A 12,750-nucleotide genomic window follows, 5' to 3' on the forward strand; every position below is an offset into this window, starting at 1 on the left:
AGAGTCTTTTAAGTGTGGAAGAGGGAGGCAGAAGAGTCAATATCAGAGTGATGCAATGTTAGATTTCTTCAACTATTGCTAGCTTTGAAGGTTGAAGGCCATGAGATGAGAAATGCTGGCTGCTTTAGAAGCTGGAAAAAAGGAAATGGATTCTCCTCCTAGAACCTCCAAAAAACAGCAGGGTTCTTCAGCTGAGACCCACTGTCATACTTCTGACTTCCAGAACTGTAAGATTGTGTTGTTTTAAGCCACTAAATTTGTAGTAATTTATAACAGCAGCATAAAAACTAATATATCAGGTAACCCCCCTTGTACCAAATGAAAATTTTCATGGAAGCCCCACATAAAACATAAAAATAGAGCTGCATTGATGGAAGGAGGGCTGTGACATAGGTTTCAAGGAAAGTCCAGTGGAACTTCTAAGGCTATGAATTGTGTAATTTAGAAATCACCTGTATAAAGCAAGATGTCCCAGCTTAATAAAACCTATCTAAAGCCTCAGGTGGTGGGGATGCCTGGGTGGCTCAATGGTTGAGCATCTATCTTTGGCTCAGGGCGTGATCCCAGTCCTGGGATTGAGTCCCACATGGGACTCCCCGTGAGAAGCCTGCTTCTTCGTCTGCCTGTGTCTCTGCCTCTTTCTGTGTGTCTCTCATGGATAAATAAATAAAATCTTAAAACAAATAAAGCCTCAGGTGGTAGTCTACTAGCTGTATGGTCCACTGAAATTCCCATCTTTTGGAGCAGAATTAGGTTTTCTTTACTCCATTTTTTAAAAACTAGTTTATAAAAACAGTGAGGCAAAACTTAAAAAATTCTCAACAATGTGACTGTAACTTAGACATGGCACATAGATTAACACACATGTGGGCAGCCTCTTTTGCATGGATTCTACAGAAGAAACTTAGAAAGTCTGTGGTTCTTTCTTTTCTTTCCTGAGCTCTGCCAGTAGAGAGTGCCTTATAAAGCAAAGCAAAGGTTTAAAACAGCAGAATCAAGAGCAGCACATGTTTGGGCTCAGAAATGATGCTATTTATTACCAGCGTGGCAAGCAGATTGACACAATATAGAAACTGCCCAGAATTTCAGCTTATATTTGGCTTATCTATAAATGACTTGAAGAGTATCAGTACCACTATTTCATCTTTGTTTTGTATGATTTTCATAGTTCACTTTTCAGGTACAAAGTTTTTGCTGCATGTTAGCAGTTTTCTTCTCAGTAAATAAAGACCTTTCTTATTTTTTATCATATAACTTTCCTCAGTGCTTTCAGTCTCAATGACAAATACTTCTGCCTTGGGTTTGGAAGTTTCTCACTCTCACAGAGATTCACAAACATTTAAGTCTCTTATTGTTATAATGTAAAATTAGTGAGGAGGTGTGCAGGGGGGATGGGGTAACTGGGTGATGGGCACTGAGGAGGGCACTTGATGGGATGAACACTGGGTGTTAAACTATATGTTGGGCAAATCGAACTTAAATAAAAACAAATGTAAAATAAAATTAGTTATTTGAAGGTGATTTTTGGAGGAACATGTTTTATTTTTCAGGGTGATGATGGAATTCCAGGGCCACCAGGACCAAAAGGGATCAGAGTAAGTGATATTTGCTGTATATCAAATGTTTTTTTGTTGGTCAAAACAGAGAAAAAGCAAATGAAGTATTATGAGATAACTGAAAAAGACTCATATCAAAATACAAAAAGAAAAATACAATCTTTAAAAAGTTAAGTATAAGAGTAGATATATGTCTACAATTAGCCTTTCTTTAGTACTTTGGTAGTTATCTTTATATATCCAGATATCTATTTAAACTAATTTAAGAAGGTTTTAAATTAGTTTATGGATAAGAAGTACAAAAGTGCTAAATTCTAACAATTTGTTAGTCTATTACAAATAGGTATCATATAAATTATTTTCAATCAGAACTTCCCAACCATGTGACCATCTCAGTCCTCTGGGTTCAGAGGGCCAATTACCTCACATTATATACCCTTCCCAGCATATCACATACAAATATTATAATTTTCTTTGTGTATTTTGAAGAGAGCCAGTTTGGGAAGCACTAATTTAAACCACTATAGTAAAATGCAGCTACTTTGGAAGTATACAACATCTTCTCATTTCTAAGATGTATAATATTTTCATTTTAATGTTCTGAAAACCAGGATTTGTCTCAAAATGGAAGTGCACATTTAGTGTAATTTTTCTGAAAAGCTTTTAGGTTGATCTATATCTTTCAATGTGTTTTATAATTGGGAGGGAACTAGAGTTTAAAAATAATCCTGGCTTTTGAAAAATCATATTTAACTTTTCTGAGCCTCAGTTTCTTCATTTGTTATATTAGAGAGTCAAGCAATACAATCTCCTGGGTGCCTTTTAGCTCTAAAATTCTGTGTTCATAGATTGATGAGACTCCTTAATACAAGTATAAAATATACAAGTGATGACAAATCATGTTTATTTGTGTGACAGAGTTAAACATTCTAATCCCTTGATCTCCAGAGATTTAGTAGATGTAAAAATTTTACATAAACATTAAAAACACTCTGTTTGCTATATACTTCTTAACAACATGTAGCTTACATGTACTACTCACACCTGGTATTTGTAGGGACCTGGAGATGCAGGAAAGAAACTCAAAACTCAAAACCCTTGGTTTTATTAGCACATGTCTTTATGTTATTTTGTAATAAATGGATATCAATATATTGTTAAAGCTTTCATAAGAATCATAATGTATCTCATAATAGCTATAACTACCATTAACTAGGTTGCAAGGACTGCTGAGACTAAAAAAAAGGTCCATTCTCTCAGTTCCTATTTGCAAGTGTCTGGGAGTGCCTCAACTAGAACTTCAGAAGTACCTAGGAATAGGTAGCCTGATAGTTCCAGCATCTTTATGTCTCAGCCCAGAGGAAACTCTTGACATGCAAATTTTAAAAGACTTATTATTATGGAAGATTTTAAACATTCCTAAATTTACAGAGAATATAGTACAATGAACCCCCATGTATACATCATTCAGCTTAAAAGTTAGCAACATTTTGACAAGTTTGTTTCATCTATACCCCACCACTATTTGGGGGGAATATTTTTAGGTAAATCCTTCATATCATTCATTTCACCAATGAATACTTCAATATGTCTCTCTAACTGATAGCCACTCTACCATTATAACACCTCAAAAAATTAGAAATCTTTCAGATATACCTTAAAACAGTCCTTATTCAGATTTCCACAATGGTGTCTTTTTACAATTGGTTTGTTCAAACCAGAATCCAAGCAAATTCCACATATTATTTATATTTGGTTGCTGTGTTTCTCAAGCCTCTTCTATTATGCTATAGGAGAAACTGGGTCATTTGTATTGTACTGCATTCTACATTCTGTATCTGACTGTTTCTTCATAATGTCGTTTAATTGTTCCTCTGTCCTCCATATTTCCTTCAGACTGGAGTGCCTTACAAGAGGCACTAGAGAACTTTCTGGGGATGTAGGAAGAGCTCTATACTTAAGATTTGTGCATTATACTGTATATAAATTATACTGCAAAAAATTAAAATTAAAAAGAATATACATAGTGCTACGTACTTACTATTGAATTACATCTTATGGCACAAATATCTGTTACCCCACTTTTTTTTTTATTTTGGGCTTTATCATTGGTCTCAGGTATATGATCTTAATTTTGCCATCAGAATTTCCCCATGAACTTTCACCTAATGGTTTAATATTCATTGACGATCATTGCCTAGGTCCATTTTTTTGTTCAGAGTTGCAGAATGGTGATTTTTAAAATTTTATAAATCCTTCATTTATCGGGTAGAATTCTGATTTATCAGCTGGAATTCTAATAGGGTAATGAGTTAGTACACCAGCAACTTTGAGTGATAGGAAGATTTTTAGAATTTGTTATCATTATAAACACATAGAATTTATGTGATGCAATCAGTTGTACTCATTATTCTTTTTGAAGCCAAAATTAACCTGTTATTGGCTTATGGGAGCCCTTGTAAATTGGCCCCCATCCTGTGTTCTTTTGACAAAACTATATCGATCTTTGAAAACTTGCTTTCTCACAAAAGACTCATCAGGCTTGTCTTGTACATTCCCTCTCCAGATCTGATTCTAGGTTCTTTTTTTGTGATTTAAGTACCATAGTCTAATGTTAGGGGTTTTCATAGTTACTGGTAGTCAATTGTTTTGATGTCTTTCAGTTGACAGAATTAGAAAATACAGATTTTTTAAGAGAAAAAATATCGTGAGTTTATATTACTTCCAATTGAAATTTAAAATCAAAAGAGGTTTGTATGTTTACTCTCTCTCTTCCCTGCCTCCTATCTCTCCCTACACTGAAAATCTTGATTCCTAATGACATTAATATAATTTGTCATGTTCTTTATCCTACAGTATACCCGTGATAGCTTCAAAATAGCAATTTGCAAGTGAACAAAATAACAATTTCAATATTAATAGTAATAAAATTCTTAAATGCCATTATCTTTTTTTTACCTCTTCTTAATTTTTAATTATTTAAAATATTTACATTGTTCTCTAACAGCAGTATGGTCAGAGATGCTTCCCATCCATTCTTGCTATCCCCCTATTTTTGTTTTGTATCACTCCCCTTCTTATAAAAGTGTAATATAATATATTCACTGCTTACATTTTGTTCCTTTTACTTAACTTTATGTCCTACAGATTACTACATATTTCAGTACACAGATATTTTTCTCATTCTTTTAAAGGGTTGTATAGGTTTACATTATGTGGATGTACCATAATTTATTTAGACATGTCCCTATTGTTTCTAGTGTTTAGCTGTAATTGTGGTTATATGGTCTTTAGTTATAACAGTGCTGCAGTCAGTAACCTTGAAATTCATATTTTGTTTCATAATTTCTAGTGTACCTTTGGAATAGGTTCTTAGAAACGAGTTGCTTCAAAGGGTAAAAATATGTAATTTTGCTAGATATTTCAAATTTCTCTCTATGGTGTTTGAATCTCATTAGCTGTGTACAAGAGTACATTTTTCCTAGAGCCTCACCTATAGAGAATATTGTTAAACTTGTATTTTGCCAATTCTGACAGGAAAATTTGATTGAAGAATTTTTGGAGTGATCACATTTATGTTCTCAGGAGCAGATATATTTGCCACTTACCCATCCCCTGCTAAATTCAGTATTCATTACAGACCTGGGAGAACCACTTTATCTTTTAGGAAAGGCCACTTCCACTAATTTGCCTGCTTCTGCTAAGTGCAATGAAGATAGTGCTCCCTCCAATAGGAGTTTCTTCTATAGTTTCCTATAAAAGAGATTTAAACACGTGTTGTGGGAGGTTTTTTTCTATAGAGAGAATGCTTGGTAATAATCAATGAGACACATTTGTCCATTGATATTCTAAATGTAATTTTCATAATTCTCTTACGTAGGATATAATTTTATTCTCACTGATTATTGTTTGATTCAAGGAGTTTATATCTCATTATAGGGTCCTCCTGGACTTCCTGGATTTCCAGGGACACCGGGTCTTCCTGTAAGTAGAATTTGGCTTTAATTGAAAATTCCTTAAAAAGTAATCAAATAAATATTATACATGTGTTATATCCTTTTTCAAAGGGAATGCCAGGCCATGATGGGGCCCCAGGACCTCAAGGTATCCCTGGATGCAATGGAACCAAGGTGAGATTTTTTTCAACTTAATCTTAGGCAATATGCTTGATAATAATAGATTTTAAAATTTAAACAAATCAATATGAAGAACGTTAGAGATATAGTAGCTTCGTGTCTAAGAGATACATAGAATATGTTCTGAGTTAACACTTTCAATATATTTAAAAGATCAATGATTCTTTAAATGTGTAATCAGCTGGGATATGCGTTGGATTGAAGGTTATTTATTAAATCCTATTTTGATTTTAGTGTAAAGTAGGATGAAAGTTAAAAGGAATTAGGATGTATATGTTTCAAATATTACATCAGTTGTTAAGAGTAATACTTATGAATGTCATTCATTAGCTTTGCCCTTTCTAAAACTAGGTTCAATGTAAGTTTTCAAAAAGTTATGTTTTTGAAATTTTTTTACCTTGCCTAATAGCTTCTTAAGAAAAATCTTAAAAATCTACTTGTAATACAGGACATTAATTTTTACTACATACTGTTAGTATGAAAATGGAAACTTTTCTCCATCAGCAAAAATGATTAATTTAACAGTTTTAAAAAAATATAACTTTACACATGAAAAATTTTTTCCCGGCCCACTTTTCTTGTCTTTCATCAACCTTTTGGATTTATTATAAAGTGATAGCAAGGAAAAAAAGATGAGGAAAATTAACTTTTTTGACTGTTTATCCTAGCCTCTGTTCTTATTCCTTCACTTTTCTCCTTTTCCTATCTATTAATGCAATACATTATTATTTTCTGTATATCCTTTTGGTGTTTTCCATTCAACACATGATATTCTGTGAAACTGTTCATGAAATATCTACAATCCATCTAACTAATGGCATGTGTCAGATTTTATATTAGTATATATATTTAAAATAACTTGAACAAACTATTTTGTATTATGGAGGCTATATATTTTGTGTTAATTATTGTACTATATACTTTATGACAATAAAATTATTTTAACCTCCATTATTTCTCCAGGTCAGTGTGACCCTTGCCAGCAACAAGTTTTTTACCTTCGATTTGTGAGGCTTACTTGAGTTCTTCATTTCAGCTGGGGCAGACTTCTAGTGATAGGACCAATGTGGAGTAGTTTGCCTGGAACATTGCGTTTTAATGTGGGCAACATTCTTGTGCCTATTCTGGTTATTTGTTTGTTTATTTATTTGCCAGCATGCCTTAAGCAACAAAAAGACCACTAGCCAAGGTTTTAAATTTGAAGACCAACGTATCCACAATGTGTATAGTATGCCATATGATGGAAGGGATCTTTTTCTTTCTTTTTGTAAAGCAGCACCTTAGCAGATCTCATGATTAGTTTATGTTTGAGGCCCCCAATTATGTGAGCATCAACTTTTTGAATGGGATTTATTATGTATACTTTCAGATTAAATATTTTTTAAAAAATATTTCTTACTGTGTAACTAATAGAATGAGTCCTAGAAATGGAATCAGAATATATGTGTTCTTTTGTTTTCTGTCTTCTAAACCTGATGTACAAGACTATATCCTTTCTCTCTGGGCCTATTTTTTCCATATGTAAAAAGTGATGGAGACAGGAGTGCTGGACAAAACAACTCAAAGACACACAGCAACAATAATCATACTCTTTCAAGCTTCTGACATGGATATCTCTAGGATTACTATGGCATGTCGGTATTAGAAAGGAGGTTGCATTGGGGTTCTTCTGCAGCAATTTTAGCCTTTGTTTTCTAGACCAAATGTCCATATTGGTATTTTACAATAGTGAGTGAGAAAAATTGGGTACCTAGAAAAACATAATGACCTGCAGTTGCTAGAACTATTGCTATTATTGTCCTCTTGGTGATATTAATGGCATTCTTTCTTACCATCTTTTCCTCTTTACAAAAATAATTTAAAATAGTTTACAATAAAAGAAAAATGCAATAGGGCAGTTAAAATAAGAATCTATATAATGCATGGGCAGGAAATTGAGACAAATCATTAACTATTAAATGTGATGATGACCAGGAATCTATGGTGTGATTGCCTCAAAATGAATTTGTCAGAAGAAAATGACTGGGATAGAAGATTTTTTTCTTTATTTCTGATTAGGATTGATGACTAGGGATAAAGGTATCTTAGAAGGCTGAATTGGTATGGGCAGTTGATATTGAAATAATTGGAAAGTGAAGGCTAATGAATTTTTGGCAACCTGGCAAGTTTCAGAATAGTTTTTACAGAAATCTTTTCAATAAGTTATCGTTTGTTGGTATACCTATGCTTTGTTTCTTGTTCTTCCAAACACTTATTTTTAACTCCTTCTAGGGAGAACGTGGATTTCCAGGCAGTCCTGGTTTTCCTGGTCTACAGGGTCCTCCGGTAAGTTATACAGTTGGGATTATAATGAATATAGGAATTGACAGAAGAAGCAGAAGTGTAGAAAGTGAGCTCAGTGCATTCATGTGGAGCAAAGTAGTACATTTTAAACTAGTAAACTATAAAAATATTTTTTTAAAAAAAGAAGTTGGTAGTATGGCTCTGTGCTGGGTAAAAGCAAGGATTCTATTGTATTTAATATAAATGTCATCTCTAAGTATCCTAAGATACTTTTTACTTAGAATGACCCTACAGTAGTCTTTATAATTGACTCCATTTAGAAAGCAGTGTGTTGTTTTGCTCTCACCCCTCTCATATATATAAAATAATCTTTTTCTTTTTAATAATAGGGACCTCCTGGGATCCCAGGTATGAAGGTAAGCATCTCATGCTAGGAAAGTAAACATTTTGAATAAGATATTTGGAAAACTTGCAACTTTGATCAGATAATGTCTCTGAATTCTGCCTTAAAATAGATACTTCCAGAAGTTGTGCAGGTACCCACAAGTCTTCCTTAAGTAATCTCCTTTATGCCATGGCTTTAAGTATCTTCTATGTGCTGATATGTTTGTAAATATGCATATAAGATTCAAGTTTCTTTTTTCTTTAAAGATTTTATTAGAGAGAGAGAGAGAGAGAGAGAGAGAGAGAATGAGCAGGGAGTGAGGTAGAAGGAGAAGCAGATTCCCTGCTGAGTAGAGAGCCTAACTTGACTGGGCGATGCTCAATCCCAGGACCCTGAGATCATGACCTGAGCCAAAATCAGATGCTCAACCTACTAAGCCATCAAGATGCTTCTCAAGTTTCCTTTCTAATACTTTCAGTTCCCATTATATTTTGATATAGTTGGCCATCTGGTACCTCTAGAAATGCTTTTTTTCCCTGACTTCTGTGACACTACCCTTTCATGATTTTTATTCTATCTGGTCATCACCCAGTCTCCTATACAAGCAGGTATGAGGACACAGTTCTGACCCTTTTTTCTCTTCTATGCCTAGCAAAATTGTTATAGCTCATGGTATTGTTTACTGTCCAACCCCTGAATACCTGTATTTATATCTCTAAAATAGACTTTTCTTCTGAGTTAAATGCATGTATTAAACTGAGTCCCTGACATCTCTACTCAACTCAGATATCTCTGAGGCATTCAGATTAACATGTTCAAAGTTAACCCAGACCCCTAAAAACTTAGAGTTAGCATTTATATCTTCTACCCCTTCACACACCTCCTCACTCCATTCTGTCACTAATACTGTGAGTTTTGCTTATAAAATTATCTTAAAATCATCCACTTTCTCCATATCCACTGCCACCACACTAACCATAATGTCTCATCTGGACTATTGTAATAGCTTCTTCTAAATAAGTCTTTTTTTCTTCACTACTATCTCCTCACCTCCCAGCCTGACTTATTCTAGATTAAGTAGCCAAGAATGATCTTTTAAAAACATAAATCTAATTTAATATCACTGTTTATAAACTTTCAAGGGCTTCCCACTTCATCTAAGATAAAGTCCACATTCTCTTTCAAGGCCTGTAAGACCTGCATATTTTGGTCCATGCCTACATTTCCAGACTTATCTTTTTTTTTTTTGACCATTTTAACCATTTAATAAAGATAGAGTCACAAGGTTGTGGAGCCATCACTGCCTCTTAGTTCCAGAACTTTCCCATCACCCCAAATAGAAAACCCATACCCATTAGTAGTCACTCCCTGTCTCCTCCTTCCTCCAGCCCCTGGAGCCGTGGATCTACTTTCTGCCTCTATGGGTTGGCCTACTTTGATATTTCATAGAAGTAGAATCATACAATATGTGACCTTTTGTGTTTGGCTTCTTTCATTGAGCATATTGTCTTAAGGTTCATCCATGGATCGACTTCATTCTTTACTGTTTAAGGTTCATCCACTTCATTCCTTTCTGTGGCTAAAGAATACTCCATTGCATGGATATTCCACATTGTGTTGGTCCAGACTTATCTTTAAACCACTTTTCCAAAAAAATATAAATAAATAAAAAAAATAAAAATAAAACACTTTTCCCTTGGCTTGCTGATCACACTGGTCTGAATTAAGTTATTGAATGTACCAAACTCTTCATTTTTTGGATCCTTTGTATATGTTACTTCAACTACCTACTACTCTTTTTTTAAAGATTTTATTTATTTATTCATGAGAAACACAGAGAGAGAGAGGCAGAGACATAGTCAGAGGGAGAAGCAGTATCCCTGCAAGGAGCCTAATGTGGGACTCCATCCCGGGACCTGGGATCATGCCCTGAGCTAAAGGCAGATGCTAAACCACTGAGCTACCCAGGTGTCTCTAACTACCGACTACTCTTAACCCATTTTTACCTGGCTGACTCATTATCTTTTAAATCTCAGCCTGAATGTTGCCTTCATGGATTGCTTTTTTTGACTACCCAGACTAATTCCTCCACTATTTCTTTTTTTAACTGAAATATATTTGATGTAAAGCATTGTATAAATTTAAGGTATTTAACATGTTACTTTGATATATTTATATATTATGATTGCCATTGTAACAATAATTAGCACCTCTATCATGTCATATAATTATCACTTCTTTTTAGTCTTCCACTATTTCTTTATCATGTACCATGTTGCTTTTCTCCATAGCTTTTAACAGAACCTTTTGTTGTCTTACTTGTTTACATGTTATAATCTGCATTTCAAACCCAGTACATTGTTAGCACAATGAGGACAGAGGCCTTGTTTATCTCCTTCACTGCTGAGTATCCAGAGCCTAACACAGTTCTTGGCAAATAGTAATGTTTAATAACTGGTTTTTAATGAATGAGTAATGGAAGGTACCACAGTCTCTTAATAAATCGATTGTAATTCAGTGTATTGTGGCCATTTCCCCATTTCCCTTTAAAAGGTAAATTTATTCATGGTAATTACTGAGCTCTCCTAATCTTTAGGACATTTATGTGACAGATTTAATTCTGAGATCATTTTTTTGTGTGCTTGACTATTTTGTGTGTCATAACTGTAACTTAAAACTTCCACTGATGATTTCTTTCAGGGAGAACCAGGTAGTATAATTATGTCATCACTGCCAGGACCAAAGGGTAATCCAGGATATCCAGGTCCTCCTGGAATACAAGTAAGCATCCAGTGATTTTCTTCTTTACTATATTGATTAAATCAGATCACAGCATCACCTTTTTCCCCTCAGCTTTTTAATACGCTCTATTTTAGTTACAGAAATTATTATTTGAAGTTTGATAGATATTGCAGGTACCTCATACCTGAAAATAAAAGCAGTCTAGACCAGGAAGAATTTACAAAGGACTTCTTTGTTCTTTTATCTTTCTATCTAGTTTCCATGGAAATTTTTGTTTTGGGGTTTGGCAGCAGAAATATGCTTCTATATTCTTATTCTTGTGCTATGAGGATTAGTAGGTGGTAGGAGTAGTCATGATAATTGTAAATAGTCTGATTAAAAATAAAAATTGAAGGTCTCCCATTTAAGATATTAGAAGACATCATTTGTAACACTGTTAGTTATGTATAACATATGGATATATTTTGAAGGCTGAGGGAATAAAATTTATGCATGGTGAACATCAGGTATAATCTTAAGAAAAAAAGTTATGTTAGTCTGTAGATAACATCCCTAGCATTATCTGTTGATCAGATAGTCAATTTCTTGAAGTTTATATTTCACAAAGATTGATCCCTTTGCCAAAAAAAAAATCAGTACTTTCTAGTATTTGACGACTAAGGTGCAATGTTGGGGAATTTTTTATTAACTACAAACTCATTCCATGCTTGATACCACCCATCCATTTGTTCTTAAGTACTCTTTTTAAAAAATATTTTATTTTTTTATTCATGAGAGATGCAGAGAGAGAGAGAGAGAGAGAGGCAGAGACACAGACACAGACACAGGCAGAGGGAGAAGCAGGCTTCATGCAAGGAGCCCAAGGTGGGACTCGATCCCAGGACTCCAGGATCACCCCCTGGGCCAAAGGCAGGCGCTAAACTGCTGAGCCACCCAAGTGTCCCCTTAAGTACTCTTAATCTTGCCCTTTATCCCTTATAATTTGTTGTTATGTAATATTTGAAAATGCAGCAGAATACATGCAAAATATATGTATGTTTTGAAGCATAACCATCAGTGGAACACTTATGGATCCAAAATATCATTTAAGAAGTAGAACATTTCAAATAATTTTGAATCCACTTGGGGTTTCCTTGGCAGTAACATCCTTCTGCATTCTACCAAGATAATAAGTACCATTTTGAGTTTTCTATTGCTTCTTATACTTTTGTTATATATACATGTATCTCTAAACCAGAGTTTTTAATTTTGCTTTTAAAATAACATAACATTTATGTAGTTTTCTACTTAATATATTAAGATACATCCATATTCTTGCATGTGGCTGTAGTTCATTCAGTTTCACTTCTATATATATATGTGAACATACTACATACTACAGTTTGTTTCTCTGATCTCCTATTATTGAATATTTGGTTGTTTTTAATCTTTTAATTACAAAATAATGCAGGATTTATACCTAGATAGAGAATTGCTGGATTTCATTGATATCAAATTTTTAGCTTTTTAAGATGCCAAATTGGGTGCCAAAATAGTTGCATCATTTCCTTGTCTGTTGTCCCAGTTATTCTCACTTTCTTCTTTGTCTATACTCTTATTTATTTTAATTTAATTTAATTATTTTTTGTATCTTTTAAAATTAAAATTT

At 33.9% G+C, this 12,750-nt stretch overlaps 1 protein-coding gene across 1 annotated transcript in view; it reads left to right on the forward strand.

Moving 5' to 3' along the window:
- COL4A5 (collagen type IV alpha 5 chain) overlaps nt 1-12,750 on the forward strand; it is a 284,616-nt gene that overhangs the window by 147,438 nt on the left and 124,428 nt on the right. The window contains exons 4-9 of the mRNA XM_055337689.1: nt 1,551-1,595; nt 5,496-5,540; nt 5,624-5,686; nt 7,964-8,017; nt 8,365-8,391; nt 11,061-11,141. Coding sequence (XP_055193664.1) covers nt 1,551-1,595; nt 5,496-5,540; nt 5,624-5,686; nt 7,964-8,017; nt 8,365-8,391; nt 11,061-11,141 — 315 coding nt within the window. The remainder of the gene's footprint in view (nt 1-1,550; nt 1,596-5,495; nt 5,541-5,623; nt 5,687-7,963; nt 8,018-8,364; nt 8,392-11,060; nt 11,142-12,750) is intronic.

The sequence above is a fragment of the Nyctereutes procyonoides genome, unplaced genomic scaffold (genome assembly GCF_905146905.1).
Source record: "Nyctereutes procyonoides isolate TBG_1078 unplaced genomic scaffold, NYPRO_anot_genome, whole genome shotgun sequence".
In the NCBI taxonomy this organism is placed as follows: domain Eukaryota; kingdom Metazoa; phylum Chordata; class Mammalia; order Carnivora; family Canidae; genus Nyctereutes; species Nyctereutes procyonoides.